Source organism: Leptonotus elevatus, chromosome 6, assembly GCF_054856555.1.
Source record: "Leptonotus elevatus isolate MCC_2025b chromosome 6, RoL_Lele_1.0, whole genome shotgun sequence".
Classification (NCBI taxonomy): Eukaryota; Metazoa; Chordata; class Actinopteri; order Syngnathiformes; family Syngnathidae; genus Leptonotus; species Leptonotus elevatus.
In genome coordinates this window covers 23,657,582-23,682,925 of record NC_141244.1, presented here as the reverse complement: position 1 = coordinate 23,682,925, position 25,344 = coordinate 23,657,582, and the positions used below count along the sequence as shown (strand labels likewise).

Below are 25,344 nucleotides of genomic sequence, written 5' to 3'. Positions count from 1 at the left end.
TGTTTAATGAGATTTGGGTCCTATCCCAAACCCATAAACAAAATGCGTGAGCTGAAAAGCTTCTACATCCAGAATGCTAATAGGACGTCAAATCCTCAGATGTGCATGACAGAAGCGCTCTGGGCGCTGCGGGGAGGCGGAGGAGGTTGTGGACAAAATGCGCTCGAGGGAACGGTCGGCGTCGGAAGGCCAGCAGGTTCGGGCTAAGACATACGATTGGCTAATGAGGCGACGGGAGAACAAGGTAAAGACGGAGGATATCTTAATCTTCATTCCTGTGCTCTAGGATGGATTCCCTTTGGGGCAGGTGGCATTAAGCTGCTACGTGCACACGCGCGCGCACAATCGACTTCCTGTCAACTCAAAGCACATTACATTGAATTTCATTAATTTCCCGGAGAGCGGCGCTAACCAACTGCTAATTGTAACCCTCACATTAACCTTAACCTTCAAGAGAGTCCCTCAAACTTAAAGATTTTCACCTACCAGCTCTTGCTTGGTTGGGCAGGAGGGGGGCGGGCCGGCCCACTGGCTGTGTGACTGTGGAAAGAGATTTACATAGCGATTTAGATGACTCGGCATTACGTTTTAAACACACATGAAGGCAAACTTGTAGCGCGCATAATCAATGTGTCCTTGGCTTGATGTGATGTTAAACATACCGCCAACAGCAAATGTTCATATGTCCATCGACTTTTCACTTTGCATTAATTTTCGATGCGTTTTAAAAAACAATTACATGAGCATGGAAGTGCTTCGGATCCTAAACATTTCTGGACAATAATTTGTTATATCTGACATTCTGATTAATATTACATTTGTGGCATATGAGTCAGGAAGCAAAATGCAGCCGTTTAAACTTTTTATCCATCTCAGGGGGGCGGCCATTTTGGCACTTGCTGTCGACTGAAGATGACATCACAGTTGCTCAGGGCTCAGGCAACGACCAATCACAGCTCGCCTGTTTTCTGAAGCTGAGGTGTGATTAGTTGTTACCTGAGACCTGAGCAACTGTGATGTCATTTTCGCGTGGAGCAAGTAGCAAAATGGCCGCCTTCTGATATTAATAAAAACTGCTGGGTTTTGCTGCATATTCCACTAACACAATAATAACCAGAATACCATATTTAGACTAGTGGGGCTGCATAAAACATGTTATTCTCAAGAAAAAATTTATTGGGGGCGGGGGGGGGGGGGGCTAACTGTAAGTAAGTAACAGTAAGTAAAGGTCATTTATTTACACACATTTGCATTTTCTGCACCTTCATTACAATTACAAATGTACATATGCAGTAAGTAATTCATATTCGACTATTTATTGCCCGCACAAGACGCACACAGTTTTCACCCAACTTACCTTTTATTGTCACTCGCTAGAACACAAACACGGCATACCAAACAGTGTGGTGTGTCATTTAGCTCATTTGCCCGTGTTTGTGGCCATGTGGGGCTTGTGTGGAAACAGAGGAAGCGAGAGATCGTCTATGCGACGGGAGGGGGAAAAAAAACAGCAGATGAAAGGACGCTTGGGTGTTCCCCCCCCCCTCCCGCCGACCTCAGAGATCAAGCCGATGAGTTGTCGAACCCAGCGGCACGGCAAACATGATGAAAGCAACAACAGCCCTCGTTCCCCCCACCCCCGATGTATTGTATGTGTGCATGACTGACGAATAATTTTCAATCCCCTCAAGAAGTCAATTTTGTACACGTTCACCTGAACTGCTACTTGATTGCCAAATTAATTTATATGTGAGCGTGTGTGTTTTTAAAGTAAATTACTTTAGCAATTCATAAAAAAAGAACGAGCTTTAAGATAAAAAAAAAACTGAGATGATGAATAGGCAGCGGCATGCAAAGTGGGGGTGCCGAGGGGGCCCAGACACCGATACCAATCTCCGATTGTTTATTAAGGGGCAACAAACCATTCGAAGAGGCATCGATCTAGGGTAGATGGACAAAAAGCACAACAGATGGCGGATATTTATCAACAGCGAATGGCAAATTCTTACATCCGCAAACTGCTTAGCCGCTTTAGAGCGCCTCGTTGTCAGCCATGAGTGCACACACATAATAGAGAGAAGGTGAAATAGCGAGGTTTAAAATTTTTCTCAAGTACGTATTGGGACATCACGCTGGTGTGATGGCTTTAGAGCGCCTCGTTATTGTGGCCTGTTGACCAGTGGGATATATTCCAGCCACTGAACTCATTCAAACCCCAAAACATGTTAACATGTAAAATACTTTGTCTTTCACCCCCAAAAACGTATTCATACGTGATTTAGTTTTTTTTAATGCAAGAGCATACAGAAGGCTTTGATGAAGCTTTAATAAAAGCAATGGTACTTATTACAAAAAACGGCCAGCAGGTGGCAGCAGAGTATAAGAGATCAGCCAGGGCCATGTTGCAACAAGCTCTTTTTCCCAGTGTTTTCAACAGGTTTGTGAATAATGATTAGACTTAGCTATATTCTAATGCTGATTGCTGCAAAATGGAAACAGAAACAAATACAGGGTTTTTTTCCTGTTGAAAGAAGAGATAAATCTTTCTTTTGGTAGGTTCCATGTTTTTATAGCAATAGAACACAATAATCTGCAAGCCTTGCAAAATCAGTAAAAATCCAGTAAAACAGCCGGGAGCGAAGGGGGTTGCTTCAGTAAAAATGGCTGGGAGCGCATGAATTAAGACTTTAAGTTGATGTATTTCCGCCATCGCAAACCTTTAATTATATGTACGTGTAAAAAGTATTCGACGAAGTAGCATCCATTTTCCCAGGTCGTAGTGATGATTGACAGTTGCTAGCTGAGTGACATTTATTTTCACTTTACAAGGACTTTAAATTCAAACCCGTTTGATATTAACCATCAGAGAGCAAAAACCTAGCACTGACCTCCTATCAATGTTTGGGGACATTGTGATCTTAATGTCTGTAACTCAATCTTATTAGAGCGCGAAGTCATTAGTGGGTGTACACAGCGCCATCACAATGCAATTAGCCATTAGCCCATCATAGTGACAAAACATGTGTAATTAGCAGATCACAGAAGCGCGAGATTGGGGGCGGTGGGTAGAGCAATGCACAATAGCCTCGCCAGTCAAGTGTCTATATCATGTGTCAGGTGCTTTTTAGGTGTCGTTTCACATTTGGCTGTCTCGGTTTAGGAAGTTGAATAGGCAAAATCTCGAGCGTTTGTTGATCACAGAGGCGATGTTGGCTGAGGACTTTGAGGCAAGAGTGAAGAAGTGTTTATGGTCGGATTGCATCAAATCAAAAGCAAGACAGACAGGACATAAGAGGCCATCAGCCTGCTGTTTGCTATTGATTGCTATGATTGTGCCTGTGGGATACAAAATTTGCTCTTAGTGAAAATACTGGAACCTAACAGGTGAGTGAAATGTCAGGTACTTGGACACTCCAGAACTAGGTGTACTGTGAAATGAGTCCTTGAGTACCTTGAGTAAAAAAAAAAAAAAATGCTGGAGGAATTATTTCTGCCTCAAGTACCAGTTTATTTGGTGTGCATCGTCGGGAAGACAGTTCAGCCAGCCACATGTTTACGCTAATGCATGAGAGCAACACGCAGTGAGGAGGCCAACTTTAAAATAAACCTTAGCTTATCATAGAATTCATGGAAATCAATGTCTGTATTGGTATGCTTTAATTTTGAAGTTATTCTTTGCTGCGCAGTGGCTGTCTTAACTCGTCTTCCGACTATAGTTGGGGCCTGTCTATATTGCTGTCATAAACATACTGTACCAACAAATCATGTTCAATCATCAATCATCTGATCTCGTTTCCCCCCCCCCCCTTTTATTATAAACAAACCAGGCTTACTCAAATGTGCTGTTTTAGCCGGCAAAATGACTACTGTGCTTCTGACATCACTTACTGTTTCTAGAGAAGAAAATAAAGCTAACAAATAAATAAAAAACCTTCAGTTTTTCTGGCATTGACATACCTGCTGACAGCGCTAGCTAGCGCTAGCTAAGCTAGTCTGGCAAGAGCTGTCGGACTACTTTTTTTTTTTTTTTTATACTTATTACTTTTACTGACAGCCTGAATGGTCTCGTTTTGTTTTTTGTTTTGTTTTAATCATAAACAAACCAGGCTTACTCAAATGTGCTGTTTTAGCCGGCAAAATGGCTACTGTGCTTCTGACATCACTTACTGTTTCCAGGGAAGAAAATAAATCTAAGAAAGAAAAAAACAAAAATCTAAAAATGAAAACCAGTTGGTTGTTCATATTTTCTATTCTGGTTTCATAATTGTTCTTTAAAGGGATACTTGACTCATTGAGCCATTTTAAGCAGTAAAAAAAAGTAAAAAGTATTTTGTCCATAATTAATGTGATAATTTCATTATTTTTTACATACAATTAATACGTTTAAAACTATTTTTTCCATTTGCTGTCGACTGAAGATGACATCACCTGTGCTGACTGAGGAAGTAGGTAATGACCAATCATTGCTCAGTTTGCTGACCAAACCCAGAAAACAGGTTCGCCATGATTGGTCGTTACCTACTTCCTCAGCACAGCTGATGTCATCTTCAGTCGACAGCAAGTAGTAATATTAGTTTTTAAAGTTATTAATTGTAAATGAAAAATAATGAAGTTATCAAATTAATTATGGACGGAATATTAACTTTTTACTGCTGAAAATTACTCAATGAGTCAAGCATCCCTTTAACAAAATAAAATAGAAATATTTCTTATTATCGATAGAATTTTCAATAGGACATCCGAATAACAAAAATATTCGAATAGTCCTAACCAGGACATAGAAAAGCTACACACTCAAGTGAACACAAAACGCAAACTCCTCCACCACTTCCAAGTGCATTCTTGCCACACGAATGGAAGGAAACACAGCACCACAGGAAATAATTAAAGAGAATCATATTTTATGAAGCAATTCTCAAGAAGTAAGTGCAGCACTGACCCTCCAGCCCCACCCCGGAAAGACAATGTCAAATAAACTAACACATTTGAATTAGGGCACAGACCAGACCAGTCTGGGCTAGGAGCAACATCATCACTCTACTAGAAACCTGTCTTAGCAACCCGTAAGTAGGCCTTTAGTGTTAGAGAGGTTACTAGAGCAGAACTTTGTACATTGCTGTGAACACATACACACACTCACACACGCACACACACACACACACACACACACGCTGGTTTCTGTGGGTAAATGTAGTGGGAAAGAGAAACTCAGAATGGCGAAAGATGTAACACCCTCGACCTGCTGAGTATTACCAGTGGCACTCCTATTATTTCCTTGATATAATTCACGGCCAATTCAGCCAATGAGGACCCTGTTTGAATTCCGGAGCACCACTCGTATCGCTTCCCAGGTCACGGGCCAAAAGATAGTGGACGAGGTGGTGTGGCTGCGCCAGGGATCGCTTTCAGAGTCGGGCAGTTGACAAGCCTAATGTGCTAGGCTGGACTGGACCGCGCAAACGACGGTAAATCGGATCAATCACGGCAAATTAGGACGACGGGCTAAATCAAAAGAGGAGCGAGTCAGTAAAGGAATCCAAATTGAAAAGGACGTGCCTAAACAGAAAGTGACTGATGGTGACAGGCAGGACAGTGCGAAGCCGAACAGACTGCAAACGCAAGCGACAGACAGCACGAAACAAGCAGAACAGATGTCGTTCATCCTCAGGAGACGAAAATCTCCAAAGCAAATACGCAAAGACATTGTCTCGGCTGACTGCGATGCTGTTTTATTGCCTCCTAAATTATGAACGCCGCGTGTGCGGCGTGATCAGACCACTCGAGGTCGGCGATGAGGATCATTGGCTGAGTGCGGTCTGCATTGTGTGTTAAATATGCATGCTGGGCCAAAGCGTTTGTATGCATTTCACACAGCAACCGAGAGGGGAAATATACGACGGAAGCGTGCTGCAGGAGGCTTTTACATAAGAGCACATGCAATATGCCTTAATGGCATGAAAGCTCTCGACATGCTATGTTCGACACGCATGCTGACCACTGCAAAAAGGACATTAGAAAAGGAAAAACAAAAAAAGCGTAAAATAAGAAAATTATTACTCCAAATAAGCAAAATTATCTGTAATATTTGGAAAAATAAGAAAATAATACTAGGCCCATTTCAAACATAGTGGTCTTGAAAATAGTATTTTTTAGACTAAAAACAAGTCATATTGACTTTTGTCAAGCTATAATCTATAGCACTTTTTTCTTAAAGTACGTATGGCAAACTTAGCCTGATGTCAAGCAGGGAGGTAACACACTACAAAAAAGAAAATAGAACATTTAAGAAAAAATGTAGTAAAATAAGAAAATTATTACTCCAAATAAGCAAAATTATGTGCCAACAGAACAAATTTTTTTTTGTTAAATTTACCTGTAAGATTTTTAAAAAATAAGAAAAATAATACTCGGCCCATATCAACCACAATTAAAATGCTTACAATAAAGAGCTACATTGCCCTTTTGTCTGATTAATTTCACACTATTACTAGATTATGCAAAGTCTTAAAATAAGAAAATTCACCTTATGAAACCTCTGTTCAGGGCCTTTGAAGTTGGTTAGTCATCTTAAAATGTGGAAAATGTTTGTTTTAAGCCTCAAAGTACTTAAAACCGGCTGTTAACACTCAATGCCAAGACTGTTCGATCAAATAAGATATGCAATAAGTATGTTAAATATAAGCAGAATGATCTTGTCTGACAATCGTATTTTAAGTCAAAAGAACTTGTCAGAGCAAAATAAGCAAATTGAGGTTAAATTCAAGACATTATCTAATCTTACTTAAGATGTCAGTTTTTGCAGCGTATATCAATGACATGAAACACACCAAAGATGCAAGGATTAGAAGATGAGAATGATAGAAACATTTATCATCGCCACCGGTCCAGTCCAGATCAGATCAGCAGAGCCGTTCTAGCGAGAGCTTGTGAGATTTTTCTTTTCTTTCGCCTGCCGTCCAGGACTGAGCCGAGCAGAGCACGGCGGATCTTTGATCAGCGCTTTGGGGGGAAGTAAAGGACTTTATGCTATATTACCCAGCAGGCACCAGGTGGTGGCGGTGCAGAGGACACCATGGCAACGCCATGAATATGCCATGGCAACACCATAGCAACTGTGGCCTCGTTCGCTCGCTGGTGGTGTGGTTACAGCCCAGACTTGCTACAGTGGCGTGGTCGTCGGATACACACTTCAGTCACATCATTAATAGTAACAAGGTTATTCCATAATAGCAATGAACAGATCATCATCAACAATCAGTCAAAAGGAGCAAGAACACAGTATCTACTGGTCTCTGTTTTTGCTAAGTGAGAGATGGAGCGATGACCAGGAAAGGCAAGTTGCTCGCGTCGGCTGATGTCTGTCTGAGTAACGAAAATCGAGATGCGCTAGCTTTCTGCCGGAACCCAAACGAGTGGAGAATGTCCATGGCTTGCTAATAAAACAGGATAGCAAAAGAGACCGCAGACTGTGCCAAAGAACATAGTGATGTGGGGGAGGGGGAGCATCGAGTGTCAGAAAGTAATTCTAGGTAGTACGAGAGGAGTGACAGACCAATAGCTGTGGTAGATACAGATGAAAAGCGAGTTTAGACTTTTACTTGTCTTTTTTGTCACAGGCACTAATGTCTTCACAGTCATATAGGAGGAATCAAAATTCAAAAATGATTTCAGGTTCTAGTTTTGCAACAAAGCTAAAACATTTAAAACTATTTCATCTAACACTTCCTCCAAATATACCAAACTTAACTAATATATATACCTGTGTATGTATATTTATATATATATATATATATATATATATATATATATATATATATATATATATATATATATATATATATATATATATATATATATATATATATGTATATTTATTTGTACATATATATTCCTTGATAAATGATAGAATTCAAATGATCTGAATACAGTAAAATATCGCAGTTCGATCACAGTATAACATGGTACATTCTCAAAAACATAGTATATTTTAATATATTCATTTTATCCCCTTCAGCATAAAAGAAAAATTATAAAAAAGGAGCAAAAATATTTTCAGAGACACTTCTGTTCATGCAGTCACAGACTTAAGAATTAGCGCCTCGTTTGAAATCAATACCGCTCAATGTCATAGCAGGTTTAAGCCCTGTTGTTGTTGTTGTTTGAATATGACTGCCGGATACACAGCCAAAGTGGTGCAGTGGTTCTCAGTGTTGGGATGAAGCAGAAAGCAGGCTCAGTACCATATCAAAAAGGCGGCTTCCTTTGCTCCTAATCGAACAACACAACTCTCCCACCACAAATCTTTCAGATTCAATTCAGTTCAACATGCACTAATTCACGGGGCCTCTTTAAAGGGCGGGAATGGCAAAAGGAGATCTCTGTTATGATTGATATTTAGTTTTTCTTGAAATTGCCCCACACAGACGAGGAAAGTAAAAAAAAAAGAAATCCATGTGCAGATAAAAGATAGTTTGCCTTAAGTGAAAGGCAATGGAGTTCAAGGAGGGGGAATTGAGAAGGTCGACTAAGCCTTCGATCTGTGACAACATGCACAAATATAACGCACAGTCCCTCATACAGCAAGTCAACCCCCCGGGCCATTATCAACAGCATCCAAAAAGCTACAAAGTCTAAAAGTAGATGTACTTTTGCTACATCGTGACAAAGCTACATTCAACTACAGTAGAAGAAGAGCTGGGCTGTGGCTGGTCTTAGTGTGAGAGATTGGGCAAACACCTTGGCCTGATGAAAATGGAATCTGTCAACTGCAATGCTGGCAACACTGGCGCCGTTTACACAGTGGATGGCTTCTGGAGCGGCTCACAAAGAAACAGTGCTACACAAAAGCATTCCCGAGGTGTACTGCTCAGTCGCAGCCTCGCGCCGCTGCCTCCGTGTAGTTAAAAATCACACCCAACCAAATTGGACGAGACCAGTGGTTCTTGGCCTTGTTGGAGGTACTGAACCCTACCAGTTTCCTATTCGCATTCACCGAACCCTTCTCTATTGACAAATAATATGATTTCGTTTTTTCAAGACAAACCGGTAGGTATAGGGTTTACTGGTGAACGAAATGAACAGGCAGAGTAGCCTTTTCATCGAATCGGGCTCTCTTTTCCTTGAATTCAGAAAGTATTGTGTTAAGGAAGGAAGCGTTCCTCTAGTTTTGCTGGACTAGAATTGCTCAACTTGGCATGGTTAGGATGCTGACTCCCATCACTCAACTCCATATTTTGTGGACTTTAAAATAACCACCGCTGTTTTCCTCAGATGGAAGCCAGGGTCAGCAAATACAATGAAAACAGCAAAGGCCCCAGAGTTGAACCCCGTGGAACACCATGCGTTCCATTATGCATGACAATTCATATTGCACACATTTGTCCATTTTTTGGGGGGATGGGGGGGGGGGGGTTGAATAGTTAGCATGAAGGGATTACAATAATAAAGAAATCACATGATGTACCATCACAACTGCCACAAGACTACTGAGTGCACCAAATTCCCTGCAGCACACATAGGTCAAGCAATGCAGTGTGAACACCTACAGCCAATGATGGCCAAGCCGGGCGTATCTTCACGAATCATTTAAGTCGAGTGTGTGTCTTGACCTCCGCTGAACCCCTGAGACTGACTTATCGAACCCAGGTTAAGAACCACTGGAGTAGACCCACTGGAAAGTAAATGACAGATGCAGAATGTCTGAGCCCAGCTGATAAAAATATTCCATTTGAAATGTTTCAGCTGCGGCATCCCTGTCACATTGAAGGTGGGAATATTGCTCAGTCATACAGTCTTACATAACTACAGTTATGATTGACTGTATCCGGTGACGTGTCAGCCACTGAATGTGTGCCTCAAACCGTTCACAGTATATCTTTCAGCCTTATTTCCCAAACGGAAGCTGAAATCGAAGATAATTATTCAACAAAATGGGTATGTTATATTTGGATCCTCAGTGATAATAAATTACTTCAGCAAATAACATGACCTGTGGATTGTGCAGTTACAACTGTTGCACATATGCCCGAAAAATACACTGAATAATTGTGCTTAATGTATTCCATCTCTAAAATCTGGCTGGATAACAGTGTTGATGTCATAATATCTAAGGAGAGCTTCTTTTTTTTAATGCATTGCACTTTCCAGTTCTTCATCTTGCCAATGGCCACCTTTGTAAAAACAATAAGCAGCGGCGCACCTCCAGCTGTCTATTATGTAAATTCAGATATTAAACACACCATAATTCCACAATTGTCTCCAAAGCTTACTTGAATATTATGCAGCCATCTAGTGCCAATTACAAATACTGCACCAATCATCCCCTTGATCCGATTATAGGATGGTGTGTTGTGAAATAAATAACGTAGCATTTTCACCGTGGGAAAAAATGATGTGAAAACTAATCTCACTTAAAAGCTTTAGTGGGGATATTTGGCACAACAATGGAATCATTCCCACTTCCAACACGAGCCACATCCAGCCTCCTCTTGCTCAAAACACTAACCAAGTGAGAGAAATACATTCATAACATAAAATAAGACTGGAGATAAAAGACAGGTTAAAGAAAAAAAAGAGTAGAAAGAAAATAAAGAAGATGCTACATGTCTTTTTTTGTTCTTCTTTCCCTTATAAATATTTTTTGTTCAAATACTCTCAGTTTTCCAGTTCTGGTTGGACCAAAAACTCCGACACGGAGGCATGGATCCTGTACAGTCCAACTAGTTTCTAATAAAACATGACATCACATAGAGTAGGTGGTGATAGGGGTAGAGCTAGATGGGTCTGATGGTGTTGCAAGGTCAAAGAGTACATCAGTAGCATTGTCCTCACTGCTCAGTGAAAGGTGATCAGGCTGACAGAGTGCATGAGAGGTGACTGAATTGCTTTTCATATCAATCGATTTACAAAAGCAAAGAAGAGGGGCCCATTTTGTCACCTTTGAGAAGCAGTCCACTTTTCTTGTTGAAAAACGCCATAAAGGAGCGCATGTCCCTTTGAAACCACCAAATTGTTCTCAAAGCCAGAGGGAGGGAGACGTTTTGAGCATACGACACATTTTGCGAGTGTGTGTGCTCGTGTGTACAAATATGACATCATTACTCACGGGTTGGAGACTTCAACTTATCCATAGCTGTGACCCGGAGAGGGCAGGAGAACCGAGGATGACATCACAAAGCTCAACTCTGAGCGAAGGAGGACTTCTGGAGCTGTTGTCCCCGGTGATGCGGCCTCGACTTCGCTCTCGTGGTCATGGGAACCATCCAAGGGGGAGTAGCTTAACCTGGTGTGGCGTCTCACCGTTGCCCTTACTAGAACGCGTACAAGGGAGCGGGTGGCGGCGGTGTGAGCATCGGGACCACAGTCCACGGCAGTTCCCGCTGTGATGGCCGCCAACTGATGACCGATGGTTACCAAGGCGGCCATGTCTCTGGATCCAGCTACCACGGCACCATGGTGCTCTACAACAGAGGGGCTCGCTGCTACGTCTCCCTCTCTCCTCTCCCCCTGTCATACCTCACTCTCCAGACTAGAGAAGTGAGCTGACCCTCGACGCGAGCACAGACTTTTGGCTTTAAGTGGCAGGTGAGGTGAGTAGAACCTTCGTGGCTGTGGCACAGAACGGAGTCTCTGGTACTGGAGTTTGGCACTGGCCGAAGCCTGAATCTGGCTCGGGCCAGCCATCCCTACTCCTGCTGGAGGTGAGACCGAAGATGAGGAGGGTGGAGGCGGGATAGGCATTGGGAGGGTAGTGGGAGAAAGAGATGGCTGCTGAGGTGGTGACGGTGGAGGTTGAGGTGCTAGGTCGGTGGGCTGTGTGCTGAGGTTAGATTGGCTGCCTGATTTGGCCTGACTTGGGTCTGATTTGGGAGGAAGAGGTTTGGGCCGAGAGCCCCCGCTGAAACTGTGGCAGTGGGGGAGAAGCTCTTCCTGGCTATGCGATAGTGAGGTGGGTCGCCTTTTATGATGGGAGGCGTGTGATCGGCTGTGAGGATGTGGGTAGGGATGGGGATGCGGGTAAAGGCTACAAGAACACATGGTGGCTCGTCGAGCTTCCTCCCCTCTGTCCCTAGCTTGCCTCTTACTTTTCCTACCTCCGGACTTCCATTTTTTCTCTCCCTTAAAAGGGATCTTGTCCATAGACCAGTATCTCCTTGGCGGAGGGAACGCTGAGGGGGGCGGTGGCCACTGTGATCCCAGTCCACCACTCCCTCCTCCTGATTCCCAACCTACACCTGCCCCTGAACTCCAAAAATCAGTACCAATCCATCCCTCTGCTCTAGTTCCAAGCAACGAATCATCCCGACTGTTAATACTGCCTCCTCTCTCTCTGGAGGGGTACGTGCCAAAAAACCACCCTCCACCGCCTATCCCCCCTATCCCAGAGCTGTTGCCCGCACCTCCCTCCCAGTACCTTTCAAAACGTCCAAACTCCCCTGATGAGCCTTCATCTGAGTAACTGTCTTCTGCCCTTCTTTCTATCCTATCTCTCTCTGTTTCAGACACTGCTCCCCGGCCTGCCCTCCTTCGTCTCTCGCCCGCCCGCCGCCTAATTCTTTCCCTATCCTCCTCTTCCTCATCGTCGTCGTCATCATCATCATCATCATTATCATCGGAGTCCCACTCATGTAAAGAAAGCCCCTCTCTGGTCTGTGCTTTCTCTTTTTCATAAGGCATCAACAAAGGACGCCTCTCTCCTCCCCTACCACTATCATCCCTATCTATTCCTCCACTTCTCCGTCGCTTGCTGGATGGGAGGAAGGGGTGCAAGGATGTGGGGGGAGTGTTTGAGTCATCCCCTCTTCCATTCACCCAAAATTTGACTGATGCAGGGAGTTTGTTCAGGTTGGGGTAGCGCTTGCTGGGGGTGCGGTGTCTGGAATGAGTATGCGATGATTTGGAATGCCTTTCTCTACTTCTCCCACTGTCCTCTCCTTCCCTGTCACTGCCCTCCTCTCCTCCATCTCGTCCCACTCTCTCCCGCTCTCCTTCCCACGAATCCCGCCGCTTCTCTCCAAATGTATTCCGATACTGGGCAGAAAAAGAAGAGTAGTCCTGTATTCCCGCTTCCCTCTCTCCTTCCACCTCTGCTTCCCTCTCTGGCTCTATATCGCCGTCTTCTGGCTCTGATCTTTTCCCCCCGGTAGATTTCTTCCTTTTCTTGAGTGCCTTTTTCTTCTTCTTTTTCACTTTCCGTCGTTTCCTTTCTCTCTCACGTTCTCTTTCCCTTTCTTCCCTTTTCTTTCTCTTTTTGATCTTTTTCTTTTTCTTCTTCTCCTTCTCTTTCCTTCTCTTCTTCTCACGTTTTTGTCTCTCAGCATCTCCCCCAGCTCCACTCTTTTCTCTCTCACTCCAGCTTGCCCACCAGTCTTGAAGTTGAGACAGTTGGCTGCCCCCCCTCTCTCTTTCACGTTGTCTGTCACCCCAGGATGTGCGTGGTTTCCTGGGGGGTATAGGTGGGGGCAAGCGCCCGTGGCTCAAGGAGCGAGGCCGAATGGTTGAGCGTTCCCTCTCTCGCCCCCTCCCAAGGAGAAGGCTCGACTCTTCTGTCAGCTCCTCATCATCGTCATCATCCTCTTCATCAAGTCCTCCGGCCCTGTCCCGTGTGCTCCTTGAGGAGCTATAAGAGTATGTAGGGGAGGTGGAGCGAGAAGAAGAGGCCGACGACGACGTGGATGTTGAAGACGTGGTCGACGAAGAAGATGAGGACGACGTATAGTGCAAGGATGCTGATGGTGAGGGAGGGGTGTAGGAGGGGCTGAGTGGTACTGGCACTGGAAGTGAGAGTGGGGGAGAAAGGGGGCGTGCCCTCCTTCCTCCACCCTCCCTCACTCCATCTCGTGCCTCTACCCTCCGCCCCAGGGGCAGAATGTTCTCATAAAGCGGCCCTCCAGGTTCTTTGGGCTTCTTGGGCCTTCTCCTTCTCCAAAAGGACGAGGGCGGAGGGGGAGAGGGGTGTGGCAGTGGGGGTGTAGGAGGCAGAGGGGCTTGACTCTTGGGAGGCAGTCTCGGAGTTCCAAGAGGTTTAACAGCCACTTTCCCCTGACCTCCGCTGCCACCACCCACCACCCTCTTCCCTACCCCATGGTCCATGCCCTTCTCTGAGTAGAAGGCCACACTGGCTGGAGGGGGCTGGGGGTGGCCCCTTGGCATAGTCTTGGGGGTCTGGGACCCTGCCTGCTGCTCCATGCAGGGCCCCAGTCCCTCAGGGTCAATGGGACCATAGTATCTCTTATAACCATCAAGTCCCCCACCTCCTCCAGCAGATGAAGCCCAGTTTGGTGGGACTTTTTGAGCGAAAGGTCCCATGTCAGGAATACCCCCCCTTACAGCCCTCGGGTTGGTGGCTGTTGCAGATTTAGGCAGTCTCCAGCGATCCACCACAGCCAGTCTGCGATCTGGCCGCGGCAGGAAGGTGGAGCATGGGAGGGGTGCACCAGCAATGGGGGTGCTGGAAGGACCCACTGCTGTTCCTGAATGCACCACGGTGGGAGGAGAGCCGGGTAGAGGCGTCTTGTAGACCGACTGCGGTTGTTGCTGTGGTGGTTGCTGCTGTAGCGCTATAGCAATGGCTGGGCTGGTCATTGACGTTGAGATAACGTGTGGTTGGGATGGGACGGCAACCATTGCTGTATGGTGATGAGTCAATGATTTAGAACCCCCTGGTGCTGTTTCATCTTCAAAGCTACAGCAGCTATACATGCCCTGAGGAAAAGAGAATACAAATATGAGATACAGTCACAAAATCCGAGTTCAATCCGTAGCATGAAAAAACATATTACCATATGAGAGTGATAGGCATACTAAAAAAAAAAGGCTTCAGAAGACAGCTAGATCACTATTAGATAAGCAACCGTTACCATTTGGCTGTTTGGTTCTTGATTAACGATCATTCATGTATACATAAACTATAATCATTACAACTTGGCAAGGAATTTTTTTATCTCTGAGGATATAATCACATGCATATGGTGTGAGACTGTTCCGTCAAGGTCACTGTCAAACGAACAGGATATCCCGGCTGCGAGCAGAATTGAATTTCAATTAATCTCTTCAATTGACTGCGTGGAATTGAATTGACCCCAGACCTCACACTTTCAAACGCTCCCAACTCTGTTACAGATACGGGCAGGAACAGACACGTGTTTGCATGGAATTATTCAGAAATAGTTTACTTCTATATTTGGTGTCCTGACATTGAGCAATGATTATAGGGAGACTAATTCAATGGTTTGATTCAGAGGCGGAACTCTCTCACAGTGAGAGTGGAAAATTCTAAGAAAACTAATGATAATTGCTAGTGTCCAAAAACACAACATACTTTTAAAAGACTTACCCTGCTGATGGCTAGGAGGAAATCCAGTTTGCCTGAACTGGTGGCCATGCAATGGCGCAACTTCCAGTAGACCAAATGCTCCCAGGCAAACACCAGTAGGCTGAGGCCCATAGCCACCAGAAGCATGTAGAAGACCCCAGCCATGTTGTCAATATCTAGCTTACTGCTCATCACCTCAATTTTGTCATTATGGCAGATACCTGACAGCCAAAGGCGCTCCAGCATTTCAATTTCATCTGCAAAGGGCACAAGTGGGGGGGATGGGGGGAAAAGCAAGATGAGAAGGGGAAACCGTTGAGGTTGAGATAAATAGAGATAGATAGACAGAGCTACAGACAAATGCTAAGCAGTGTTTCCGCAGTATTATCCACCGTGACTTCATGAGGTCAGGGGTCAAAAACACAAAACAAGGTATGTCCCAAAACAAAAACACACAAAGAGAAAGGTCACTCAGAGAGACTCCAAAACAATGAAGTGGCTCAGGAAGTTAAATGACACCGACAACCTAATCTCAACATAGTAAGCAAGAGTAAATGAAGAGAGGATGAGATAGGGAGGCCAGGGAGCCCCACGGTGATGGTTGGATTGGCAAAACAAGCATGGAATAGAAGGCGAGGCGTAATGAGAGAGTCCGAAAGAATGTTTATTAAGGTGGCGAGCGAGCGGCATTCTTTCTCGGTCCATTCACACGTCAGGCGAAATGAGACAAACAGACACGGAGGACGAGAGGCAGAGATTGTGTCATAATGACAAACAGCGGGAACACTCCACAAGCCTGAAGGTGATGACTGCAAAAGGAGGAGGATGATCGTGAAGAAAGAGCTGATAGGGACAGACAGAAACAGGCAGAAGGGGAAGATCATAATCATTTAATTGTGCTGGTAGGATGGTCAGAATCGCCATCAAGGTGGGAAGCTCCGAGATTTCCATCAGTTAACCTGCCAGCAATCAGGCAGGACCGCTTTACCTCAAACACGGAATTTTCATTAATGAGCTCAGCGACCTAACATATCTTAACCGCCCTGCCAACCTATGATTGGCTGCCAGGGTTGCTGGTGTAACCATAGTGATGGCTCGCCAGAAGATGTAGCGTATGATTCATGGTAGAAACAAAGAGGCGTTCTGACCAACATAGCTCGTAATGAGAGCTTTCTGTAGCACTAATGGCAGCGGCGCTGAAAATAAATAAATAAATCCGTGAAGTTTGCAGTTTGTCGCACATTAGAAGCCACAATTCCAAGTCAAATGGTCAAGTCATGCTGCCTCTTTGAACACTACACTGGCCTGTGAAAAGCTTTCCAATGGCGCCATCATTATCTTTGCTTGCGTGGCTCACATGAAGCAGGGCTCAGTCATCTGAGGGATGTGGGAAACGCGTCTCCCGTAGAACATCATTAGCACGCCAACAGATGGACACACTGCAGCTCAATGGCAGGTAACAAGTCATCATTTCGGATTCGCCTCCTGAAGACATTTTGCACATTCCAAAACACAAATTCCTTGTTTGAACCGCACACTTAAACCCTAATGGAGAAAATGCATCTGCGTCATTTACCTTCAATGTGGTTATTTCCAGACATGAACCCATAGTGGGCAAAATAGCATGTGCTTTAGCGAAGGTTACAGTTAAATAGGCAGCCTCACGTCCGACACCTCATAGAACCTACGCTGAATCCTTTCGCTAAGCTCTAATTCTCATCCTCCGGATTCCCAGCCGTTTGACTTCCAGCGATTCATCTTGTGTGTCTTTGTCGCCGTCTTTCCTCTCGCTTTGCCTGCTCGTTGCCACCTTTGGACCTTTGTGATGGCAGCTGTCTCTGCCTTTCAGTCGCAGCCAGCTCGGGTCTGCCAAATCTGACAGGTGTGTCAAATTCACACTCCACCTCTATCGTTGCTGGCGGGTCAGGTCAGGTAGAGCTGGCACAATGCGCCAAGCTGGATCGCACCCACAAATGGGCTCACAAAGGTGGGTTCACAAAGATTTTCACACATCTAGTGTCGGTTTTTGGTATGTGTAATATTTGCGGCCGCACAAAGTGGCATTTCTGGGGGAGTGGCCAAAAAGATTCAATGTGTGAAATGCTTTTGAATTTGTGTTACTGCCTCATGCCAACCTGTAGAAGAGAAGGTGGATGTGGTGGTCATTCTTGGGAAATTATGGGAAATGGGGGGAAAGGTCAGAACTATCAGGTGAGCAATTTCAAAAGAAAAGGAAAGAGTATGCAGGTATGAAGACAGCTGTATTTGTAATGACTATGGTATGTTGTCATTTTATGAAGAGAGAAGGGGTTCCAACTTGAAATCGTAAATAACCTCTCATGGAACATTTATTAGCATGATGCCTTGTTTCTTAGCCTCTTGCCAAGATGCTTGATTGATTGCAGCAGATTAGCGGTGCGCGGTAAAAACAGCATATTCAATAGGAGCCACAAATTTGCCCAAAGGTACTTGGACCCTACCGGCCAACTGTGGTAACCCATATTCATTACATCTTTAAATCTCCAGAAGGAGTCCAAGAGAAAGTGGAAATAGACCTCCATGAAATATGTATGTTAATAATATCCAATTTATTTTTGTGTTCTTCAGGAAGTGAGCAATTGATGTCAACATTTGGACACATTTATATTATTGATATCAGCCTGTTGCAGAGCTGATAAACTGCTCATACTTCGTTATGACTGCGTCGCCTCACTTTTTTTTTTTGCTGTTTGTATCAGGGAATGCTAAGTGCCCACTATTTTGTGACGTCTCCGCTACCTACGAGCTACCGCTGGCTAGCTTAAGTGGCTAAACATGATGCTGAGCTGCTGAGGCGAAAGTTCGCCTAACATAAGTCACTAATCATCGCCTCCATGGTCACAAAGAGAGGATGAGTATTAAGGGAAAATGATGGCGAAGCCATGCTAATTGCTAAGCTATCGAAGTGTAGTTGCGAAATACAGAAATAATTGATTGTGTGATACAGCACACGTCACATATAGTAGGTCTGACTGGAACTGCATCGTAGCGGAGAGTAACCAACTTTGAACAGCATAGCGAAAATGGAGCATTATTTTTGGGAAGAGCAGTGTGAACAGTAGAATAGGTCATGTACTTTAGTAAGCAATTGTTTTTTTCGCAATGAATTTATTGGTTAGGAGGATTTTAGAGGCGTTTCAAGTGCTCATTCCACATTTTAGGGCGAAAATTCCGCAAAGATGACAGCCACTTGTCACAGTGCTATTCTTAATTTTTCAATGAACCAAGTACAGAAAACCTTGGACAATGAACGTAACCAAGTTTTTTTTTTTTCACTGAAACTAGTCTGAGACATGCTTGTCATAATTGTGTGGCTAAATTACCATTAACATGTTGCTACAACATGCAACACTTTGCTCAACGCTAACTACATTTACAAGGCAAACAGGCTCATAACCAGACACGGTCGAGCACTGTTTACACTGACATCAGTCTTAAATTATTAAGTGCGCACCTACTATACAATGCACCGACTTAATAAATTTCCCTTAACAGACATTTGTGGTCTGTTTTAAGGTAAAACAGATAACAATGACATTCATTGGTTGCAATTGGAAAGCGTCTGCGAGAAACCCGACACACCCACAGAGAACCGAAGCAGAGGAGAGCAGAAAAGGTCGCACCTGAGACCTGCTTGCTCTTTGACAACAGTGCACCACGCCGTTGCCCTTGTTCGCACCAGTGTTCCTAAATCAATTTTCTTGTAACGTGCAAGCGCATGCCAGCTGGAACTAATTATCATAAGTAAACATCCTTCTGTTCCCGACAAAAGGACAAAAGGGTCAAAGTCTTGTTCCAATGCCCCGTCTGAGCTCTCTGCGAGAAGGAAGGCTTGAGTTCAGAGGTTTAAACCAATCTTGTGTTGGACCAATAAATAATAGTGTGTTTTTTTTTTCCTTTTTATAATGGCGAATAAAGAATTGCAATTTTAATCCACTAATACACGACATACATCCGAGAATACAGTTTATTGCAAGGCTGGGCTTACTTTAACTCTCAAAAGAGTTAAAGTAAGCTGCTCGGAGTCCATAAAGAAAACATTGCTGAATGCTACCATGTTAAGCCCAACTGCCGGTGAATAGACCCAATTATTTGGCAAGAGAATTGTTTTTGTGTGTCGCCACGCTTGCACACTTCGCTGCTATGCGCGCCAGATGCGCCATGTTGCCAAACATGTCCAGAGAGGCCGAGCTCCTCCGCAGATGTGCAGAAAACCGTGACCCAAACAATTGTGTGCTATAATCACAACATGTCAAATACCTTGATATGAAGCCGCTGAAAAACAGCCAGCCAGCAAAAAAGCTCAAACCTCAGTTTCCGCAGCTTTTTAGTACTTACTTATTGAATAACATATAGCGGAAAAAAAAAAAAGTTTTGAAAAATGGAAATAAGGCTGACAAGAGTGCAAAGTCTGCATTTCTATTAGGAAAGGAGATGTAGCGAGATCAATAGACGGCGTGCACCCGAGGCAGCAATAGGGAGATCAAAAACGCTTTTGGCTTGACAAAGCAAAGCTCAGCTTGTAAAATGATACAGCACGCTACGGCGATGATGTAACCCTGTGACATGTATTAGCCCAGCTGAAGGTGCGACACAAGAGTTGGGGTGCCGCCTTTGAGGGTTTCTTTCCTCCACATCACAGCAAGGTAATCCGCTCCCTTAGTAATCTACTCCCAAAAATCCTTCGTCTAATTCAACAGCACCCTGAGAGTTGATGCGTCCAATGCAGATAAGCGCTGCTTCATGCTGAAACATGGCAAGAATGATGTAACCAGTAACTAGGGATGGGAAAAATGGTCAATTAATTGATCGTGAAAAATGGAGCTAGTTGTGTAGAATTGATTCTTGTTTAATGAGTCTTGATTTGGGATAGAATAAGTGTTGATTCAGTTTCAACTTGTTTGCTGCATTAAGAATAACATTGGATAAGACCGAGGCAGACTGCATTATCAAAAGCAATATTTTTCCATAGTCAATATAGTCAAAGAACACACATAGCCTAGTAGAATATTACGTTTAAAAATCAGGCACTGAGGCACAATTGTAAGATAATTTTAAAGATAGTGTTTTATTTAGTGCCATCTAGTGGTGAACTAATAAAATGCAACGATTATGAAGCATGCTACGGTGTCTCAGACAGACCACACTTCCTAAGCCTACCTCCAATTACTACCAATGATTATTTGGAGTGAGGGAGCAAGCATGCAAGCAACCCGGCAAGCAAGAACTAGCTGGAGCAGCTAGCAAGAGCGGCTAGCGGGAGAAGCTAGCAAGGCAGAGGGAGCCCGAATTACCACCATAGGCTAACTACGTTCGCCAAGTTCTTCTCCTTTGGGTATCCGTAGCAGAAAGATGGCAGCAAACCGTCAGCCTCCTGTAAAGCACGGCGTGACCTATGTAATAGAATTAGCAATTACAAGACATATATATATATTTTTTAAATGTACGTTGATGTGATAGGACTTATTTTTTTGCATATTATTGAAATTAGTACTAAGTTTTTAAAATTGATTTATTAATTCACCACTAGATGGAGCTAAATACACACTGTCTCTTAAAGGTAACAAGGCAAAAAAAGATTGCCATCTTTTGCAAGCAGATAGTGAAAAAAAGTTGTTAAAAGGTTTTATAAAGTCTCCGCCATAGCAGAAATTTTCCAAAAGTTTAGTTTTCAGTGATTCAAAACACTGTTAGCATTTTTGAGAGAGCCAGCAACGCCTGCATGTCAAGGCTGTCTGCGCGCTGTTTTTCTCCTCTACTGGTCCAGCTAGTCAGCGGCAGACGCCAGCCTTATTTAATAGATCTTGGCACCAAATTGGCACTATCAGTGTGTAAGCAGCTAAAGTGTCTGCATGCCAGAAACAACTAAAGGGCTTTGTCCGCAACGCCATAAGCAAAGCTGATTTTGAGCCCTCGAAAAAGCCAAGCAATCGGCATCCAATTGTGACAATAAATGTGTGTGGTGGACAATGTAAAATGATAATCAAGCATTAGTGTGCTGATTGCAAAACTGATTTTCTCTATTGCACACACAAGATGCCTCCCATAATCCCAAATACAGTTTGCGCAGCAAACAAAGAGTATTCTAATAATGATTCCATTGCTAACAAATTGTCATGTTCTAAATTTTCCTCTTTAATTTTAATGTTAACTAGTTATAAGCATTGGACCACATTTTTCTAAGTCGAAAGGAAAAGAAGGAGAGTTCTGAAGCACCAGTCGTATTGAGCAGAGAAATGCTGACTGGAGGCGGTGGGTCAATATCACTGCAAAGTGCCTTTGGTGTCCTCCACAAAATCACTCAGTCATCATGAAAATGTAGTGCAATAATAAAACCCGGAGGTCTTACTACAAAAGTTGTCAAATATTTGCACACTTACAAGTTCAATAAGTGCCTTAAAATGTGCTTCCTTCATTTTTCAAGAAGTGGTTTTGAACACCCTATCTAATGCTTCACAAAAGCAAATGGCTGAGATTATTTTATCTTTCCAAACGCTTTTTCAAAGATCTTAGAGCCATGAGTGATGCCATAAATGAAACGGCAGCTGAGTTGAAGTTATGTAGGGGAATAGGAAGAAATGGATCTGCATACAAACGTACCTTTAGGGCTGACTGATCCATTCTACACCAAAGCATTCCATTATCCATTTTTAACAAAACATCTTGACTCAAATGTATGCAAATCTAAATAAATATTGTCTAAAAACATCCAGACTTGCAATCTTGAGGTGACATATGTCAACAATTTGACAGTTTTGTGTTCAAGAATGTTAATCGATTTGTTCTCAAGCTATTTTCAACACTTTTAGTTGGTCGGTAATGAGTAAAAAGAACACATGATGTGGGGACAAACAAATAGTATCGGTTAAAAAAAAAAACAAAAAAAAAAAAACGAGGTTTCTGTCCAACAGACAACAGTGACAATAGCTCAATGTCTCAAGTTGTTCTTATGGACAACAAATTGGTTGCTACTGAATCAAGAGCGCCTCTGCTGGTTGCAGCCAAGTACTGCACCCCACTTGTAAGCAAATATGCAACAATCAATTCCACATTAATGATACCATCATCTGACGGAATATTTGATTATTATTCTCATTCCTAATCACCCATGTCGCATTGTCTTGGACTTTCTTTCATAATTTTTTTCCTTGGACTCCCTGTCGATGTCAGTGTCAGCTAATCTGTAACAAGTGTAAAATCACCACTCAAGTCGTGATGATCCTTTTCGACACGGATTCACAAAGATAAATTATTTTTTTGTACCCTCCCGAGCAGGGAAAGCGCATTGAAATTCAGAACACAAAAACGGAGGGAGGCCCGTGTTCCCGTGTACCGAGAAAAAAAAAAATGTGTTACTCAAGCAATCTTTTAAATGGACAATCATATTCCTCTTGGTGCCATTCCCTGTTTTATTTCCCACTCACAGCCAGACAGTAAAGAGACCTTTTAGGCATCTGTCTTCCCACCACAACCACCATCACCTCTCCTACACACCATTATTCCCCTTGTCATGATCAAAACACCTTCCAACCATCGCTTTCTCCTAACACCTCTCCATCATCTACCCCCTGTGTCCTCCATCTCCAATCCTCCCCCTACCATTCATTGCAGCGCTCTCTCACCCGCTCCCCGGCCAGTCATTTTGCCCACCGCCTTCCCTTTGCCCCTCAAATTGACTTAATTATTTCCTTTCCTCGTCATCCTCACCATCTCCCACCAGCTGCAGAAGGGCCAGGTCAAGAGGACGTTTCCAGCGTGAGTTTTTGTGCAGGGCGATACCGTAGCCTGTGGTGGCAAAAACCTTCCCCGAGCCTATGGTCATCACCTTGGAGGTGGGGAGAAGGACAACAGGCACATTATACAAAGCTGAGTATATATATGTCAATTTCTCTCTATTTATGTCCGCAGTGCGTAAGCACTGTGTGCATGGGAGTTGGTTCGTACCTTACAACCTTCGTCCTTCCTGGCCATATAGTTCAATACTGCAGCATCATAAATAAAAGCATCCAGTTTCCTGTAAAGGGATCAAGGAAAAATGCATTCATCATTTAATGGGAGTAGGAGGCGAGGATCGAGGGGGTGGCAGAAGCGAGGGATGATAGGGATGAAACGGATTCTAATTGTAATCACAGTAAAAAAAAAAAAAAATCAAAAAAAAAAAATCAGATTTATTTGATAAAACTTGGCAACAAATTGGCTCTAATTAACTAAATGTTACTGGGAAGGGGAGTTTGCGGCGCAGAAAAATACAGTCAACAAACCCTTAGAACGATAGTAGCGGCATAAAAAGTTCAGTCTTTGCATGTCAAACGAGAATGGGTGGAATAGCAAAGCCGGTTTGGCAAAGAGAGCAAAAATAAGGGGAATGAAATGATGCACAGATGATGAGGGAAATGTACGTGTAGGAGGCAGAGGGGAGGATGGGGATTTATACGTTGTGAAGTGCGCGGTGACAAGGGGGGGAAATAGAGAGAGAGGAGGAAAAAGATTTACACACTTCAGGGGGAAAAGACATGGGCGAGAGTGGGAGGGATTATAAAGTTTAAATACAGACATAGCGAGAAAACGCACTTGAAGGGTAAAAGAAAAGACCAAAATAGAGTTGAAGAAGCATGGATGCAAGATGAAGGATTGGATAAAATGTCAGATTAGGTTGGAGAAAAAGCTGTAAGCAACAAAAAAAACAGTAGGATACTAGCTAGCAATAGTTTCAATTATTTAAAGCGCGATAACAGTGAGTTATATCTGCGGTGACACGGCTTCAAGGCGCCAAGAATGATGACAGACCTGGGATAAAATAAACTAGGATTACGCAAAACACATGGCTGGTGATAAAGATTTTTGCCGAAAAAAAAATAAAAAAATAAAATAAAAGAGGTGCTGTGCTGGTTGTACAGGGCTCTATTTTCCAGACCGGTGTGTGGCATAGCTTGGCGGTTAGACCTGATGTTGGTATTTTTAGGATTATGTACAAATCGGCGGCGACTCAAATTAAATTGTGAATTGGCCATGGAAAACGAACACAGGTTTAGAATGTTTCCATTCGAGTCAGAACTGGACTTGCCATTCAAAGCAGAGACTCTTAATAGCGAAAGTTTGTATGTAAGTGACACCTATTGAAAAGGAATTGGGGAGGGGTGTGTGTGGTAATTTTACGCATTACATATATTTTTAAATTATTGTAATCGGTATTATTTTCTGCCAAAAATCGGTATCGGCATCAGCCTAAAAAAAATGCATATCGATCGGGCCCTGGTATATATGATATATAATATAGTTTAATGCCCACTATTCACATATTTATGAATGAAATAAGTCATGTTAGACCAGTTGTTTACCCTGAGCAGGTGTAAGGTTTAGATCAACTTTCTGCCACCGAATTCTCACTCCGCCAAAAGTGCCCAGCTTGGTAAGGAAATTAGGATCTGCCGGCTTTTGCACCACTGTACTGATGCACTGTCTATAAAAATAAAACCCACATTCTTGAAGGTGTTGGGAGCGATATAGCGAAGGTGACAGAATTTGCACATATGAGAAGGAAAAGCGTGACAAAAGATTAAAATGTGAGTCAGAGTTGAAGAGAATGTCGATGCAGGCTTTTACCATAACACAGCTGCAACACGGCAGGTGTGAGGGAAATAAGAATGAGGACAAGTATGGTGTAAAATACATGATCTGCTGCTGTCACAATTAAAATGGATGCTTTTTGGGTCATTTTTATTTCATGGCCTCGTGCTGTGTGCTCGTTCTTTTCAATGCTGGATTGCTTTTCTGTCATTCTTGGCCAGCCGTTTGTTCCTTGTGAGTTTCGAATTATTTTAATCAGGGACCTTTCTTAATTATTCAGTCATGTACGTGGTGACTTCTTCTTTTTTTTCCCTAAATCTTAGCAAGCGAGTTAAGTATCTGCTTTGGTTTTATTTCTGTTTGAACGTGTTTGTGTGTTTTTATATGGTGGAATAATAGAGAGATGAGCATCCCCATGGTGTCTT

At 43.4% G+C, this 25,344-nt stretch overlaps 1 protein-coding gene across 3 annotated transcripts in view; it reads right to left on the bottom strand.

Annotated features, from left to right (window-relative positions):
• Positions 1-4,881: 4,881 nt before the first annotated feature.
• grin2db (glutamate receptor, ionotropic, N-methyl D-aspartate 2D, b) overlaps positions 4,882-25,344 on the bottom strand; it is a 79,885-nt gene continuing 59,422 nt past the window's right edge. For all 3 annotated transcript variants that reach the window (XM_086077877.1, XM_086077875.1, XM_086077876.1), the window contains 4 exons: positions 23,297-23,366; positions 23,060-23,177; positions 15,335-15,570; positions 4,882-14,703 (listed from right to left, as the gene is read on the bottom strand). In XM_086077877.1, the coding sequence (XP_085934003.1) occupies positions 11,509-14,703; positions 15,335-15,570; positions 23,060-23,177; positions 23,297-23,366 (3,619 nt within the window). In that variant the 3' untranslated portion in view covers positions 4,882-11,508. The remainder of the gene's footprint in view (positions 14,704-15,334; positions 15,571-23,059; positions 23,178-23,296; positions 23,367-25,344) is intronic.